The sequence below is a fragment of the Chiloscyllium punctatum genome, chromosome 3 (assembly GCF_047496795.1).
Source record: "Chiloscyllium punctatum isolate Juve2018m chromosome 3, sChiPun1.3, whole genome shotgun sequence".
NCBI lineage: Eukaryota > Metazoa > Chordata > Chondrichthyes > Orectolobiformes > Hemiscylliidae > Chiloscyllium > Chiloscyllium punctatum.
Genome location: NC_092741.1, coordinates 53862075 through 53881088, shown reverse-complemented (window position 1 = coordinate 53881088; position 19014 = coordinate 53862075). Strand labels below are relative to the sequence as shown.

Genomic DNA, 19014 nt, shown 5'->3' with positions numbered 1-19014 from the left:
TTAAACATATTGCAGATTTGGCTTTTAACAATGAAGATGTAAGAAATTAAGATAAAATAGAATAAACCAAACTATTTACATAAACACAAGTTTAAAATTTTGATGCACATACTTAAAACAATCCCAAAAACTCTCCTGAAACTCCCCTTTGACAATATTCATACCAGAGACAATTTTCTTCTGTATTAGATATATAGATTTAATTTTACTGTTACTTCAGTTCCCAGCCTGGAAAATCTGAGCTTTTTCCTGGATCCTTCATGCACCTGAGCTTTATATTTCAATCCCTTCAAGATTTTACCCAAGCACTTATAGTCTGCAACTATTAGTAAACTCTTTACTCTGAGGAATCTATTTTTAATAATTCGAAATTATCCTCTCCCTTTCTCAGGCCACAACTGCTTTAGCCATCCATGTTTAACTAAGACTTCTGCAGAACATTACTAAACTGAAATTAAACAGAAAGTTTTCTCTCTGAGTTTCCCCTAACTTTTAAAAACACAAATCTACAATCTTCCAAGGGAAAGCCTAATGCACTGGGCTTTATATGTTGTTTGCTTGTACTCTCTTCCAAGCTAAATAAAACTCCATTAGCTCTTATGGGGCTTTCTTAATCTATTTTAAAGAAATCACAATTAAATCCTTTAAATAAATAAAAAACCCCAAATACCACCAGTTCAAAATCCTAAAATCTAACCTTAAAAAAGTTAAAATATATGTAAATCACATATCTTACATCACAAAATGAAGTTGAATTTGGTACTTAGTAATAAATAGTTGAAGACATAGCTAACTTTTCCTTCCTTAATTGATTGGAGTGCTGAGGAGAATTTTAAAGTCTAAAATATCATATATTGGTAAATGAATTTGTGACCTATTTAGTCTGTGATTCAGCTCCTCTAAGAAAATTGAACATATTATGCAAAGGAGAGAAAAATTCTTTGTGGCAGGTAGGTGATTCAGATGACAGGTGCAGAAAAGCCAAGTAACATGTGAAGCTTAGGATATTGTATGCAGCAGCCGCAAGACAATGATAGACCTGAATCTTGAAGGAAAGTAGATATCATGAGCACAATTATGGATTATAAGAAGTAGAGAGGAGTGAGCTATTTAAGCCCTTAATATCTGCTCCATATTTATTAAGAAAATAGCTGATCTGACTGAAGCTTTGATTCCATTTTTTTTGCTGCATCATCCCTCTCCTCTCCACCATAACCCTTGATATCTTTTTAAATCAAACATTTAACTAGCCCTTAAATATAATAACTCAGCCTCCAGTACTCCCTGTGAGAGTTTCAAAGACTAAGAACTCTCCGAGAGGATAAAAAAGACCTTCCTTATCTCTGCCTTAAATGGGACACTCCTTCATTTTTACATTATGCCTATTAGTTCTAGATTCACAACTGTGGAGTAAAATCCCAGCATCTACGCTATCAAGTCCCTTTATATACTTAAATACTTGTGTTAATAGGACCACCTCATATTCTTTTAGCTATTTTCTAATTAACCTGATCAGAGATGTTTTTTAACATTTATAGAGCAGGTTGATCTTGAACCTAGGCTTCCTGGTCCAGAGGTAAGGACCCTATGACTGTACAAGAACCCTAATAAGTAGATAAAGTGTAATAGTAGCCATTTTATGTAATTTGATTTACTGACTTGATGCTGGACATTCCATTTTTCACCACACCACTCCGATTTCTTTTTATATTTTCTAATTGACTTGTTCACTGATGTTATCACACATCTCTGAATTTATTTTGCTTATGATGCATTATTTTCATGCATGGAAACCTATAAGATTCTAACTGGGCTAGACAGGGTAAATACAAGAAGGAGGTGTAGTGTCCAGCGATGATCGGTGAGTCCAGATCCAGGAGTCACACTTTAAGGATGCATGGTAGGACATTTAACAATGAAGTTAGAAATTTCTTCACCCAGAAAGAGAACCTATGAGTTCTCTGCTACATAAAGCACTCAAGGCCTAGCAAATGTTTTTCAGAAGGGTTTAGATTGTTTTTGAGGGATAAAGGGATTAAAGGATATGTAGACGAAGCAGGCACATGGTAATGAATTGAATTATCAGCCATGATCATATTGCACAGTGAAACAGGCTCAATGGAGCAAATGGCCTGCACTTGCTCCTTTTTTTCTTCTTTTCAATGTTCAAATATGGTTATTTTCAAATTATTTCATAACACAGATGACACTTACAAAATTCAGTAATTTATTACTAAGAATGCTACTGTGTGGAAGAGATTTTAATTAGTAGCGGGTTTTGAGAAGATTTGTAGCCCAGGTTGAGGTTCGGGATGTAGGTTTGCTTGCTGAGCTGGAAGGTTCATTTTCCGACGTTTCATCACCACACAAGGTAATATCTTCAGTGAGCCTCCAGACGAGGCACTGCTGGTGTTTCCTGCTTTCTATTTATATGTTTGGATTTCCTTGGGTTGATTATGTCATTTCCTGTGGTGACGTCCTTTCCTATAGTGATGCCATTTCCTGTTCTTTTTCTCAGGGGGCAGTAAATGGGATCTAGGTCAGTGTGTTTGTTGATAGAGTTCCGGTTGGGATGCCATGCTTCTAGGAATTCTCATGTATGTCTCTGTTTGGATTGTCCGAGGATGGACGTGTTGTCCCAGTCAAAGTGGTATCCTCTCTTATCTGTACGTAAGGATACTAGTGAGAGAGGGCCATGTCGTTTTGTGGCTAGTTGATGTTCACGAATCCTGGTGGCTAGTTTTCTGTCTGTTTGTCCAATATAGTATTTGTTACAGTTCTTGCATGGCATTTTGTAAATGACATTAGTTTTGCTTGTGGTCTGTATAGGGTCTTTCAAGTTCATTAGTTGTGTCGGTGGGTTCGTGGCCTACCATGCTGCTAAGGGGTCTGAGTAGTCTGGCAGTCATTTCCGAGATGTCTTTGATGTAGGGAGAGTGGCTAGGGTTTCTGGATGCATTTTGTCTGCTTGTTTGGGTTTGTTGCTGAGAAATCGACGGACTGTGTTCATTGGGTACCCATTCTAATGGTAGGCAAAATTGTAGCATCATGGTTGCCCATAAACGCACTAACACACTAAAACAATAGCTAATTAACTTGAAAGACCCTATACAGACAACAAGCAAAACTAATGTAATTTACAAAATACCTTGCAAGAACTGTAACAAACACTACATTGGACAAACAGGCAGAAAACTAGCCACCAGGATACATGAACATCAACTAACCACAAAACGACATGACCCTCTCTCGCTAGTATCCTTACATACAGGTAAGGAAGGGTACCACTTCGACTGGGACAACACATCCATCCTTGGACACGCCAAACAGAGACTTGCACAAAATTTCCTAGAAGCATGGCATTCCAGCTGGAACTCTATCAATAAACACATTGACTTGGATCCCATTTACCACCTCCTGAGAAAAAGAATAGGAAATGACATCACCACAGGAAATGGCATCGCCAACTCAAGGAAACCCAAACATATAAATAAGAAGCAGGAAACACCAGCAGTGCTTCATCCGGAGGCTCACTGAAGATGTTACCTAGTATAGTATCAAAATGTCTGAAAATGAAGCTCAGCGATCAAACCTACATCTAGAATTAATTATGTTCAACAGTAGGGTTATTATTGGAGTTGCAAGTTTCAAAAGTCTGTATCGATAGTGGCATTATTAACATTCATAAGTGAAATCTAAGCATTTTACAGAGCCACGTAAAGATGGAAGCCAGTAGTGCAGAAAAGGAAACATTTGAAAAATAGGTGCTGAAAGCCCAGATTAAGGGTGTTTTAGAGACCTTTGAAAGCAGGACAGAAAAATTCAATCTAAGAGTGGAGACAAGTAATTGAAAGCACTGTAACTGATGATGGATGGAATGAAACAGACCAAGGAATAACCATTATTAGAGAATCAAACCTGCCATGCAAATCACAAAGACCTGGAATTTGAAAATATGAAATCTTCTTGCATTTGCAAACTTAGTGAGAAAAGAGGAAATGGAGGAATGAGACTCATTTCTTTGGTGTATAATTGGTAAAATGGCTGCCTCATAGCGCCAGGGACCTGGGTTTGATTCCAGCCTTGGGTGACTGTGTGGCATTTGTACACTCTCCTCGTGTCTGTGAGGATTTCTCTGGGTGCTCCGGTTTTCTCCCACAATCCAAAGGTGTGCAGGTGAGCTGAATTGGCCATGCTAAATTGCCCATAGTGTTCAGGGATGTGTGGGTTAGATGTATTAGTCAGGGGTAAATACAGAGGAACCTCGATTATCTGAAGGACATGGGTGGGGAGTATTTCATTTGGTTAATCGAGGCCAGATAACATAGTTAGCCTTGCATCAGGACCTTGTGATCTTGTTCAGATAATCCAAAATTTGGTTAATCGAATGCCAGATAATTGAGGTTCCTATGTATAGGATAATACGGTAGGAGAATGGGTCTGGGTGGGTTACTCTTCAGAGGGTCAGTGTGGATTTCTTGGGCAGAAGGGCCTTATTTCACACTGTAGAGATTCTATGATAAAGGTCTGGAGAAACTGAGCTCCCAGTTGGTGTTTTAGGGTTTTGGTATTGGAATGGAAGAAACTGACTACACCAAAGGTGAGCAACTTTTAAGTTGAAAGAAAATGGATTTGATTAAAGATCTACTGCGGTGAAAGGAATTTGGTTTTAGTCAGTATAGCATATCAAGGTGCCGTATATCTTGATTAAGGTTGAGACTATTGATGCATTGTCAGTGTCAGCAGCCAGTGCGAATTACTTCTGTTTTGTTAATTTTGTCTTGAAGAAAATTTTGATTGTGCTCAGATCGTGAAGACAGACCAACATTAAAATGGAAAAGGGTTGGTTGTATTGTAAATTGTTTTAAACTAAAATACAAATTTGTTCTATGGTCAGGTGTCCCAAAAATAATCAAGTTATTCTGGTACAAGCAAGGTTCTATTTTATGGTTATGTTTCCTTCTAATAAATCAGTGACTACATTTTAATGTACTCCGTTGGTGTTTTGGGACATGCTGAGTTTGTGGAAGATGCTGTATAAAATGCAAGTCTTTTTTTTTCCTTTGTTTGTTCTGACTTAATCCTTCATGGCAAACTCATATCTCAATTTAGCTTGCCCTATCGTTCGGTTAATGTGTACCCAAAAGAAAACATATGCCAGAATTAATCCATTAATCCTGGAATTCCTCATAATGGTATTGTGGGTCAACTCACAGCAGGTGGACTGCAACGGTTCAAGGACGCAGCTCACCAGCATCTTCTCAAGGGCAGCTAGTAATGGGCCAGCCAGTGATGCCCACATACCACAAATGAATAAAAAGTAATTATAAATCTAATGAACTAGAAGAGGACAGCATGGTGAAAGATAGAGAGAGAGTATAACTAACAAAAAGAGATGTGAAATCACCTGATGAAGGAGCAGTGCTCTGAAAGCTTGTGATTTTCAAATAAACCTGTTGGCCTGTAACCTGGTGTTGTGAGACTTCTGACTAATAAAAAATTTTTTTTAAAGTATCGGTAATAAGTAATTTAAGTACAGGTATTTAATTAACTAAAAAAATTGCAATCTTGTGTAAAACGGAAGATCTTGGCAACATATTAATTTGACATTTTACCAGGAAATGATTGGTTAGTTAAATGTATGTGTTCTTGAAACTCAACTGAACTTTTTTTCTCTGCTACCTTGAAGGCTGCAGAGATCAATGTGCCAACTCAGTTTGTTGGTAGCTGCTTGTTTCTCTGAATCGAAGTACAACAAATTTTATACTAAATTTTAATTTTTCTTCATATGCCTATTTTATTTCCTTCTAAGGGCCATAACTTAGCCCCATGGTAGGTAGTAACCCTTTGGTAGCCAATCTGAGCGGCTGTTTTAAAAAATCTATTCATATAATATATATAATATGCATCAATATTTTATGATTGTGAGTAGTATTGATATACTTAGATTTTAATAAGGTCTGCTAGGAAGCAACAAGATGGAATTTATCTTTTGTTTATTTTCTTGTACCTCTTTTCTATTTCTTAATGACACTTCCACAGTGCAGTTAAACTGGGATTAATTTTGGCACCTTTGTTTCACCCATCTGAAATGGCTGAGCTAATTGGTCTTCAGGCACAACTAATCCTCCGCTAGATTTGTTTACTCTCTTCCAGCATAGTTGATGGAGGAGTAGTTTCAGTAACCTCACCTACATTTTGCATTTGATGCCATTTGTATTCTCCTTGTTGGTATGACATGTCGGATGTACTGAATCTCAGCAGTGTTGTCATAGAGATATAGTTGGAGTCCTTTTAGTGAAAATACTGCATGACCAGGGAAGCAGCGTTTTATGCAGATTTGATTTAGCTGACGTAAGTACATTTGCTTTTACTGAGGCTACATACGCCTTGTTTATGTTTCTCTGTTTTCGTTACCCAAAGGCGCACTTGGTTTACCACACCCATGTTCTTGAATAATTAAAATACTGCCATTTTACAAGTCTTTACATAGTTGTGGATATCCGGTGAATACTGTCAAAGTAAAGCATCGGCAGCGAATTGCAGCACCTTCACTGCTGTACTCAGAACAGTGTTTGGTAAAATGAAGAGTCTGATTTTATTTTGCTTACGATGGAGCTTTTACACGCAGTGAGAATAAGACTAAAATAACATTGAAGCTTCCCTTTTCAGACACTAAATTATCAGTTCTCTGTCTTTTGACTTTTATTTTTTCCACTTAGGAACTTGACACTTGGGCTTTGAGTTATATACACCTAGTATAGATACATTGAATAAATGTATTGTTCTCCTTTCATGCCTTGAACTGTGTTTATAGTTGAAAATATATCTGAAATTCTGGCAGTGTGTCTGTTTTGCTTGTATCTGTTGAAATTTCAATTGGTGGAAATAAGTTTGATAATTGAAATAAGGTTGGTTGCTCAGTCCAATTAATTTTAGAGTTGTACAGTATTTCAGTTTATATAAATGATAGTTTCTAGATGAGCAATTGAGTTCATTTGAATGTTTGAATAATTTTTTTTGTTCCTGTTTTAATGACGTTTTTGACTTAATCTAATCAAGTTGCAGTTTATGACACCTTCGTAATTCTTTTCAGTTAATCGGAAATCTGGTTCCAAGCATCCAGCAAACCATGGTAGTTGCCGTTGGGGATCACGCACCCAGAGCTTAAACAAAGAATCTGTTCACAAAGACATAGACTTAGTGACTAAACGCATGTTATCTGCCAGGCTGCTGAAAATTAATGAACTACGAAATGAAGTTACTGAGTTGCAGGCTAAGTTGGAGGATTTGCAGAAAGAAAACAAAATTCTAAAGCGACTCCAGCACAGACAAGAGAGAGCCCTTCATAAGTTTGAGGACACAGAAAATGAGATTGCATTGCTCATATCCCATCATAATGATGAGGTTAGGGTACTTCGAGAACGACTTCGAAAATCACAGGAGAACGAGAGAGCAGTTGAAAAGCGTTTAAAAGATACTGAGGAGGAACTTTATCGCACGAAAAGCTCTCTTCAGAAATTAAAGAAACTTTCAGAAGACAAACATCTGGTGGAACGAGATGAACTAGCACAGAAGCTTGCCAAAGCTGAAGTCAAAATGGAAGAGAGTGAAAGAAAATTGAAGGTACTGTTTTACGTTTACCTTGTATGCTTCACATCACATATTTTGATGTGTGGTAGGCAAATATTTTTTTCCCATTATATATCAGAATGCACAAGACATGGGACTGAGTTTTCCCAAATGCTGCTTAATCAGTGTAAGTTTTGTCACTGGGTCATTGAAAAGAAACTAAATTAATTTATAACAGCTTGGGTGATGAGGCCTGATCAGAAACAGCTCCATAGCTAAAGCTTCAAATAATTTAAACTTTGTAAATCTTGTGATACAAGTCCAACATGTTTATAATACTCATTCATTCATGCTGTGCACTTGTCTTCTATCAACATTTGTTCATAGCTTTTAAACAATGCTTTGCACAGTCATAAGGTTAGCTTCATTTTTTTTAATGTTGAGAACCCTTAATAGGACTTGTCTTATGTTGATCACATAATTAAGGCATGACTCAAAAAGGATGCTAATTTTACATTGTGTGTCCAAAACTGAAATGGAGCTTGAGTATTTTATTATGGACAATTTGGTTGTAGGAAAGCTAATTTGTTTGATCAGTGAGCCTTAGTAGCCCAAACAAATAAAAATACCCATTTTCATTAGTGTTAATCATTCAGAATTGAAACACTTATTATGTCTTTGACAAATTTAACATTATGAAATGAGGTGAAAATCCATGTCTCTACTGGTTGCATTTTGGGCAAATTTACATAATGCAAATGTGTATTATGATCAAGTCTGCCAGGACAGCTGCATACAGAAGAATAAATCAGTAGCAATGTGTTTCAAGGATGTGTGCAACGAAATGGTAAAAGCTTTGAAATAAAAATAGAAAATGCAGGAAGTACCTGACAGATCAGGCTGCTTCTATGGAGTGAGCAGAGCGCAATGGCTTTTTGACTGGAAGGTGTTAGAGATGTAAAAAATTTGAAACAAATAAAGAGACAAGTAAAGTAGGGATATTGGGGAGGAAAGAACTAAAGGGTAGGCTTACAGTGGGGAGTGCTTATTGACACCTTTGTAGTGAGCTGCCTATATATTCAGTTAATCATTTGGCACCTTTCATCATGATGTCATCACCAAACTTGTTTTTCTCTCATTTGGTTTCACCAATTCAAAGGGTCCAATATCTTCGTTGCACATTGGGTAGCTCTGCAATCACCTAAACATCCATAGCACTTTTCTGTGCAGGCAGTGTCCTGTGCATGCCCTTTCATTAACTTGGTCATTCTGTTCAATCAACAAGAATGACCCTCTCTTGTATTCCAGCCTATTAGGCCATACTTTGCTTCGCTGCCTCTTTTTCCTAAACTCAGAAATTACTTAAAAATTTTTATGTCTCTAATATCTTCCAGCTGAAATGAAAAAACATCAGAGTTTTCTCTTTTCACGTATACTACCTGATCCTCTCCTCTCCAAGACATTTTCATACCCCATCCCTTCCCTGTATCTCCTGACTTTGTTATCTCAATTGAGCCCTTTTTCACCCACTTTCCCTCAGTCCTCTCCTCTTTCCTCATTCATTTTTTTGTGTTTGTCCTTGTTAGAAAAATCTGGTAGCAGGATGATTTGTAACATTAATTTTAGAACAACATGACCCTAATTATGTATGTCATAGTGACGGCTGCAGGGTAGTTGTGAAGGAATGATTGTGGTATAAGCAATGAGATTTTACTTACTTTTATTAAACATACATACTACACTAGCATGAAATCTGAAGCAATGTTCGTGTTTTATTAAGAATTTTTGTTGAATTAAACCAACTTCAAAAATACTCTTAATATCCTGAATTAGGATGTCCTCAAAATATCCTCAGTTAGAAATCGTTAGATTATAAGGCTAGGAACAGAACAATTTGTGCTGAGACAATGTAGCTGGAGTTGTGTTTTTAATTTTTTCATCCTAATATTTTATTTGTTTTCTGATTTATAATAGAAATGATAGATCTATGATATTAAAGGTAATAATTTTAAATGAAATCCAGGTGATTTGAATTTTAGGATTCTGAAAATTAACTGTCCATAAAACTGCAATCTTCTCCTACCTTTTAAGCCTGAGATTAACTATTTTCTCAGATTCCCAAAGGAAATTATTCTTGTTGCATCATGGACATACTGAGCACTCAAATTCTGAGTTGACCTTTATGCTCAAGGCCAGTTTCTTCAAACTGTGGGTGAAACCTGATTTTTCTAATGGATTACAGGAAGCCCTTGGTCTTCCCAGCTGGATGCCCAGAGCAAATCCTACAAACTTTTTGTGTGTTCATTGCATCAACTGTGATCAATTTTGTGGACCATCTGCTTGTAATTAAAATTATGTCCTGCCCCAAATGAAACCCAAACCTTCAGTGCCACAAGGAAATGGATATTTAAAAACAATTCATTTTTAAGGACGTGGTAAAGTTGAAGACAATGTGAGGCATAAATGTAATTTTCTAAACTTGTCTCTCATATTAAGGAACTGGAAAGAAACTTGGAGCTAACCAACCACAGCTTCCTCAGGCAAGTGGCCTCTGAGAGGAAGAAGGCACATGTGGCTCAGGAAAATGTTCAAAATCTCCAGGATACCATCCAGCATCTTGGTCAGAAACTAAAGGTATTTTACTTTATAGTGGCTGTATCAGAAAGACAAAAGTTCTTCTAGTCCATTAACAATAGTATGTTACAGACATTTTCATAGATTAAATGAAAATTATAATTGGAAATTGTTGCATGGTTTTAAAAAAGTCCTGGTTTCATCATTGTTGTTAGCTACACAGTCAGAATAAATTTAATATTTATTGTTAAAGTCAAATTTCATAGATATAGTCGAAACTGCAGATGTGTGTTGATATTCAGAGGTTTGCCAGTTATATATCCAAACGTATGCAACTGTCACTTGTTAAAGACTGTATAGAATGTGACATATGATGTTTTGTAATTTTGTGTACTTCCTTATGAATAATTTTTTGATTATTAAAAGATAGAAGCCAGTTAATATCTAATTCTGCTAATAGGGTGCTAAATGCTTAAAATACAAGGCAAGCAGTTGGTGTGAACTAATTACAGCAAACTTATTATTAACTGCCCCTGTGGGGCCAGGAGTGTCCAGGTTGATAAAATATTCCAGTTGATCAAGAGGTCAACATAAAAGCACACACTAAGTAATAGAAATGTAATGCAGAGGCTATACCGCCACTGTTCTGCTTTATTTACAGTATGAATCCCTTCAATAATAATGCAACTTTATTTTAGATAAAACTTACTGGCAAAGAGTCTTCTCACTCACATCCTCTACTGACTGAGACATTGTAGAGATCGCAATACAGGTTGTTCTGCTATAATGCACATTTCGTTAACATAAATTTGCCATAATGCGATTAACGAATTGGGGGGACAGTTTCTAAAGCGCAAACGTTTAAAATGTATGTTGGCTATAATGCAATTACATCACCGACACTCTAAGCACTGTTTGTAAAGCGCAATTTTTCTATAATGCGGAGTTGCACTAGAACACAACCGTTGCATTATAGAAGAACCAGTTGTCATACAGGAAAGTTTTGGTGTTTCAGGTATATAATTTTTGCTGGTTTATCAAGAATGCCGGTTCATAAAATGCTGATTAAAACAAAGTCTGCTGTAGTTGGTTTTCTTAAAATGTATGTAAAGAAGAGTCAGGGCTTTTGTGGTGCAGTAGTAGTGCCATTATCTCTAAGCCAGGAGGCCTGGGTTCAAGTCCAGAGGTGAGTAATAACATCTCTAAACAGGCTATTTAAAATTCTATAATGCAGAGGAGAATTTACGGTGTGTAATTGATCAAAATAAAACTCCAGCTAGAAAGTGGACTTTGAAAGCATTAAACTTCTAGTGTGCAACTAGTTAATTGTTTTTCTAATGGAATGGATCCAAAATGAAAACTTTGTTAAGAGCTTCTATTTCTTTTATAAAGCTTCCTTCCTAATTTCATAAGTGTTTTAATAGTCTTCATTTAAGACATTATTACAGGTAGACACCCTAACAATATTGCAGCAATAGTACTCAACACTAGCTGCACCTCTAGCCAAGTTTTTCCAGTATAGCTACAACATTGGCATTTACCTAACAATGTGGAAAATTGTCCAGGCATGTCCTGTGAACAAAAAAGCAGGACAAATCCAACCTGGCCAAATACCACCTAATCTTTGTAACCAGCAAAATGATGTGAGGGATGGTTGACGGTGCTGTAAAGCAGCACTTGTTAAAGAAAAATAACCTGCTCCCTGAAGTTCAGGTTGGGTTCTGCCAGTGTTATTCAGATCCTGATTCATTCCAGCCTTGATCCACAAAAGGACAACTGAGCTGAATTGAAGTGGAAGTGAACGAAAGTGAAAGTGACTAATCTTGACATCAAAGTGGCATTTGACTGGGTACAACATGAAGGAACTCTGACAAAACTAAGATGTGTGTAACTCTGGGAAAACCTGGTTGGAGTAATCTCCAGCACAAAAGTGGGCGATTGTGGTTGTTGAGGCCAGTCATCACTACTGTAGTTCCTCAGAGTAGTGATCTAGGTTCAACAATCTTAAGTTGCTTTATGAATTGTGTTCCCTATTTTTAACCTTCCGATGAAAGGATTTTATGATAATTACACAATGTTCAGCAGCATTAGTAACATCTCGGATATTGATGCAGTCCATGCCCATACCCAGCAACACCTGGACAGCATTCAGATTTGTGCTGAGTTGTGGCAAGTAACAACCATGCTACTAATGTAACAGGCAATGACCATCTTCAACAACAGATTCAAACAATCACCCCTTCATTCAATGATCGTTCCATTGCTGAATTCCCCACTATCAACATCCTGAGGTTTACCATTGACCTAAAATTGAACTGGTCCATCCATTTAAATACTGTGGCTGCTACAGCAGGCCAGAAGGATGAATTCAATGGATCACCACGGGAACACTAACACCTTCCAATTAACCTTCCAAACCACACCCCATCCTGATTTGGAATTATATCACCATTCCTTTACTGTTCTAAAACTGACTTCCTAACAGCATTCAGAGTGTACTCAAGGACCGCAGCAATTCAAGAAGCAGCTCACCACCACCTCATCCAGGATAATATGGAATGTAAAATAAATGCTGGTCCAGTCAGTCCACATCACATAAACAAAAATAGCACTTAGAAGAAAAGCTGCGAAAGAAAATATATGGCAGAGATAATGAGCGGAGCGATATTATAGCCTGTATTGATCTCATAACTCCTAGCTAGTTTTCTTTTAATGTTAAAAGCATACCTTTCAATAAATCTATTTGTACCTTCTCTGCTTCGGCTGAAATTTTGTTATAGATATAAAGAAAATATGGATCTGATCATCAAACTTTTAAATTAGCTGCTTAGCCAAAGTGTCTGTAAGAATGTGACAGACTAGTGAGAAACATGTACAGGCTCTTTCTTGTAAAATGTGTAAATATTTACTTGTCATGTTTATTAAAAGGAGAAGGAAAAGGAACTGGATGTGAAGAATATTTATGCTAATCGCATACTTAAGACATCACCAAAGAAAGACATTGAAAGTGTGGCTAAGAAGAAAGGTATTTCTTTTTCTGTTGATTTTGCTCCTGTTAAGGTCAATATTGAGTTGAATGTGTAAATTGTGCATTTCATATAGTATAATTATCATGAAGTGCAGTTTGAGCTGAAAAATGTGTTGCTGGAAAAGCGCAGCAGGTCAGGCAGCATCCAAGGAGCAGGAGAATCGATGTTTCAGGCATAAGCCCTTCTTCAGGAATGGCTTCCTGAAAGCCATTCCTGAAGAAGAGCTTATGCCTGAAACGTCGATTCTCCTGCTCCTTGGATGCTGCCTGACCTACTGCGCTTTTCCAGCAACACATTTTTCAGCTCTGATCTCCAGCATCTGCAGTCCTCACTTTCTCCATGAAGTGCAGTTTACCCATTTAGATGGCAAACAGCTTTATTTTGTAAAATTAGAAAAATTTATATGACCTGAAAGGAAGGACACTAGATTTTTAAAATTCTTATTGTGTTTGCAAAAAAGGAAGTCTGTTAAAACTATTTGGCAACTGTCTTGCAATTTTATTCATTAGAATCAGGACTATATATTACCAACCACAGGTTAACTTCAATAAATCTCAAATTAACTAATCTTAAAAACTAAGGAAACCTAATAACAGCTTCTCACAAATAGGAAACCTAATAAACAGCTTTAATCTGACTGTAAAAGCTAATTGCCTATTGACAATCTTTGTTAAGGGAAGATTGAAGTTGAATACTTTAACTTAATTTTTTGAGCAGGTAACAATAAGAATCAATTAAAGTAGCATCCTTAGTGTAGTCCACATAGTCTTTAGCAAGACATTTTTAAGTTCTGGAGTCAACACAGGCCACAAAGTGATATAGGCAGGTTAAGTAAGTGCGCAACAAAATGGCAGATGGAGCGTAATATGGAGAAGTACAGGACCTTGGTAAGGCCAGATTTGGAGTACTGTGTGCAGTTCTGGTCGCCTCATTTTAGGAAAGATATGGAAGCTTTGGAGAGGGTGCAGAGGAGATTTACCAGGATGTTGCCTGGAAAGGAGAATAGGTCGTACGAGGATAGGTTGAGAGTGCTAGGCCTTTTCTCATTGGAACAGCGAAGGATGAGGGGTGACTTGATAGAGGTTTATAAGATGATCAGGGGAATAGATAGAGTAGACAGTTAGAGACTTTTTCCCCGGGTACAACAGAGTGTTACAAGGGGACATAAATTTAAGGTGAAGGGTGGAAGGTATAGGGGGGAACGTCACATGTAGGTTCTTTACCCAGAGAGTGGTGGGGGCATGGACTGCGCTGCCTGTGGGAGTGGCAGAGTCAGAATCATTGTTGACCTTTAAGCGGCAATTGGATAGGTACATGGATAGGTGCTTAAGCTAGGACAAATGTTCGGCGCAACATCGTGGGCCGAAGGGCCTGTTCTGTGCTGTATTGTTCTATGTTCTCTATGTTTTAAGTGGCATTTCTTAATTTTGTTCATAAATCGAAAAGCAGAAAAGTTTTGGAAGGTGTGTGAATCAAATGTTAAGTGTTGAAAGAGATTTGGATGTGCTTGTACAAGGAACTCTGAAAATTAGCATGCAAGTGCAACAAGGAACTAGAAAGGCAAATGGTACATTGCATTTTATTGTGAGGTTGTTGGGTAAAAGGAATACAGTTTAGAAATTTGCAGATGATGTAGGAAGTGTTGAGTGGGACAGCAGGAGGATGTCTGTTAAATGCATAATAATCGTAAGTATATCATAATGTTGGGTAGAGGTAATGTATAAGGGGTCTTGCAGTGAACAGTGAGGTAGAGAGGAGAGAGAGACTGGCAGCCAGTGTCTGGGTTAGACTAGGACAGCAACTAGCAACGATTGGGAACCGGGAGGTAAGTAGCTTGTTAGTTCACGGCAATAATGGCAGATAGAGATGCAGTGAATTGGGTTGAAGTCTTATTCTCAGCAGGCTGGTATTGAAATTGTGGTTTATTAGGGTGAAACAAAAGCTAGGAGAAAGTGAGGACTGCAGATGCCTGATAAAGGGCTTATGGTCAAAATGTCGACTCTCCTGCTCCTCAGATGCTGCCTGACCGGAAACGAAAGCTAATCTGTGACAAAGAGTTTTGAGGGCTGTAAATCTTCTTTGGGGTGGTTGAGGATTGAAAACTTGGAAATGGAAGGAGAGGGTTTGAAGTTGCAAATCTTGTTGCGAGTGTAGGAGTTGAATGATTTGTTAAAATGGAGAGCATTTCTTAGTCAAGGGAGCTGAAAGCATACCCATTTAACACAGTGGATGTTTGAAGGTAGATTATTTGCTTTGTGTATAATATATTTGTAAGGAAGAGACAATGATGTAAATAAAGAGTTATCAGTCTTTTTTTCTGGACACATATTCCATGCTGTGTGATTAGCGCATGTCTACATACATAGCAGGTATAATAGCTTAATGGTGTAATTGTTTACACTTGCTTTCATTGGTCAGAACATTGAGTATAGGAATTGGGACGTCATGTTGTGGCTGTGCAAGACACCTTTGGAATACTGCTTATAATTTTGTTTGCCCTGCTACAGGAAAGATGTTGTTAAATTAGAAAGGGGGCAGAAAAAAATTACAAGAATGTTGTTGAAACTGGAGGATTTGAGTTAACAGAAGAGGCTGCATAGGCTGGGACTTTTCTCCCTGGCGCATCAGAGGCTGAGGGGTGATCTTATTGAGGTTTATAAAATCAGGAGGGGTATAGATATGGTGAATAGCCAAGATTTCTTCCCAAGAGTAGTGGAGTCCAAAAGTTGAAGGAAAAGGTTTAAGGTGAGAGGGGAAAGATGTAAAAGGGGTAACTTTTTCACACAGGGTGGTGCATTTATGGAATGAACTGCCAGGGTGGTAGAGGTGATATCAGTTGCAACATTTAAAAGACAGTTAGACAGGTACATTTTTAGGAAACGTTTAGAAGGATATGGAGCAAACACAGACAAATGGGACTAATTAAATTTGGGATACCTGGTTGGCATGGATGAGTGGACCGAAGGATCTGTTTCTGTGCTCTATGACCAAATTAATCTGTAACCAAACTCTGAAGACTTACTGATAAATTTACTGAAACAGATGTAAAAGAAAATTTTAATGCACAAAAAACTGCTGCAGGTGTGGAACATTGACACCAACACAGAACTGAATGACATGTTTCCTTGCTGACTCCAGAATAAACCGTAAATGTCTCCCTCTTGTATGTATTGTCTCCAAAAATAGAATTACATGCTAACGTGACAATATACAATTTTGTCAGACAAATCAAACTTGTCTTATTCACTGGTCAGAAACTAAACAATTCACTGCAAATTTCAAGTTAATTAATTAACTAATTATTTAAATGATACTTAATGTACTGATGATGTTTTAGAAAACATTGTAAAATGTGAATATGTATAGAAAATGATTAAACAGTGCCTGTATTGTGCAAGGCCATTATGGAGGGAAAGCAATCAACTTAAAGGCCTACCTTCTGAAATAAACTGGATTTTAAATAACTGACATTTGTTGGAGTCATCTGCTTTGCCAAAAGAATTTGACTTGTGTGAATGAGTAATAAAAACAAATAATGATATACTAGATAAATTGTTTTTGTGTCTCCTTTAGCAACAATACCAAAAACTGCAATTGGAGTGCAGACTGAAGAGTACTACTTGCCTTTAGAGTTCCCAACTCCACCCCTCGTTGTGTGTGGTGAAGAAGAACTGATGATAAAAGGAGAATATTCACAAATGGTATGTTTACCTAACATATATGCTTTCTACAAAATGGTTAAGAATTATTACACATCACTCCACAAAATCAATATTTGTTTTGAAAAGTCTAATAATGATGAAAAAGCTAAACATTGAGGTTACAATGCAGATAGTTATGTGGCGGATAGAATACGGGAACACCAGTTTTTGTAAGCTTTTATTTATGGAGTCACGCATTGCACATTGTACATCTTCAAGACCCACCTGCAATGGAGATGTGTATATATCAACAGTGGTAAGTTCACAATTACTGCCCACCACTTTAGTTAATATGAAATTTGCAGAGGCGATTGCATAATGGTATTATCGCTAGACTATTAGTTAGAGACCCAAATAAAGTTCTGGGGACCAGGATTCAAGTCCTGCCATGGCAGATGGTAGAATTAGAAATCAGTGGGGCAGATGGTGGTTCAGTGGTTAGCACTGCTGCCTCACAGCACCAGGGACCTGGGTTCGATTCCAGCCTTGGGCAACTGTCTGAGTGGAGTTTGCACATTCTCCTTGTGGGTTTCCTCTGGGTGCTTCAGTTTCCTCCCACAGTCCAAAAATATACAAGTTAGATGAATTGGCCAAGCTAAGTTGCCCATCGTGTTAAGGAATATGTAGGTTAGTTGCATTAGTCAGGGGAAAATGTAGGGTTGGGTCGAAGGACCTGTTCCACACTATAGGGATTCTAAGGGAAAAAAAAGATTCTAATGTAATTAAACATCCAGTTGGAAACAATGAACATTATGATGTTTGGGGAAAAGAATGTTCAGTTGTGTATAAGGAAAAAAAAGGCACTTATGGCACAGTGATAGTGTTCTTACTCTCACCTAGAAGGCTTGGGTTCAAGTCCTAACTGCTCCAGCAGTATATCACAACACTCTGAACAGTTTGATTAGAAATATTAACAAGGATAAACAATTAACGGTCATTGATTCTCATGTTATAAATGTTTATCTTGGCCAGAAGGTAGGAAAGCAATACATGCACCAACTGCATGTAGAGATCACATTGATGATTTTATATTAATGCAGTTGTCACAGTCTTGACTGTATTTAAAAGGTAAAGAAGGGATAACTAATGTCTTTATTAAATTGAATTCTAGTAATTCTACCCATTTGAAGAGACATTTGCATTAATTACAGATTATAAAAAGTGATATGGTTCCTTCCTATCAAATTGATCAGACCTTTTGTTTTCAGCCATTCTCGTCCCTCGGTAAAACAAGATCTTTCCTTAGGAATCCCTTTCTCACCAGAAAGTGGCAAAATCAAAACTATGCATGGGGTGGAATATAATCTCTGAACGCAAACTGGTTCAGTCCCATTTTCCTTCCAAAATCAGAATGGAATTTTGGTTTGATTTTAATATAATATGTTTTTTTTCTTTGCAGTAAGCAGGTACCATTGTTATTTAATAAGTTATTCCTCAACCCTCAACTCTTGTTGCAACCGATAAATTTATTTAATACAAAGTATCGAAGAAACCTGATAAGTTTGACAGTATCTGATATTGACAGTCCAGGGTTTCAAAGAAGATCACACAAAACATTAACTTTGTTTCTCTCTCCATCACTGCTACCAGACCTGATGAATTTCTCTGAGTACTTTCCGTTCTGGCATATTAATTCCTTTGCTTTTATTTTAATGGATGTATTTCTTCTCTTCATTTTAATTACCTCCAGTTTCTTTTATTTTGTTTCCCTCAAATTTTCTGTGCTGTTCTTTTCATGTTCCTTTGAGGACATTGACATTTTGCTGAGCATGTGTTTTATGATGCCTTCTGTACTCAGCCCCATAAACTTTAACATGAGGCTGTTCATATATCAGTGTTGAGCCTAATGTTTACCTCGTTTAATGTTTAATCATGAGCACATATGTATTGAGGCCACTGTTAGTGAGTAGGAGTTATGAATAATCCCTAATTCAGTGTTGAGACCAACCCTCCTGCCTTCTGATAAGATCTGGTTAAGGTTATCTAATGGTACAGAGAAGAAATTCAATCTAGAGGCTTTCTAGTCTGCAAAACCCATCTACATAGAAAAGAAACTCAGCCATTGGGAAAGCTTTATCTATTTTTCTATCAGTTCATCCTTTACTGTACTCCATTCTTTAAGAATAAAATTGACAATC

General features: G+C 37.2%; 1 protein-coding gene across 3 annotated transcripts in view; it reads left to right on the top strand.

Annotated features, from left to right (window-relative positions):
- The window catches only part of lca5 (lebercilin LCA5), a 91437-nt gene that overhangs the window by 21050 nt on the left and 51373 nt on the right, over positions 1–19014 (top strand). For all 3 annotated transcript variants that reach the window (XM_072553358.1, XM_072553360.1, XM_072553359.1), the window contains 4 exons: positions 7097–7626; positions 10069–10206; positions 13075–13171; positions 16749–16876. In XM_072553358.1, the coding sequence (XP_072409459.1) occupies positions 7097–7626; positions 10069–10206; positions 13075–13171; positions 16749–16876 (893 nt within the window). The remainder of the gene's footprint in view (positions 1–7096; positions 7627–10068; positions 10207–13074; positions 13172–16748; positions 16877–19014) is intronic.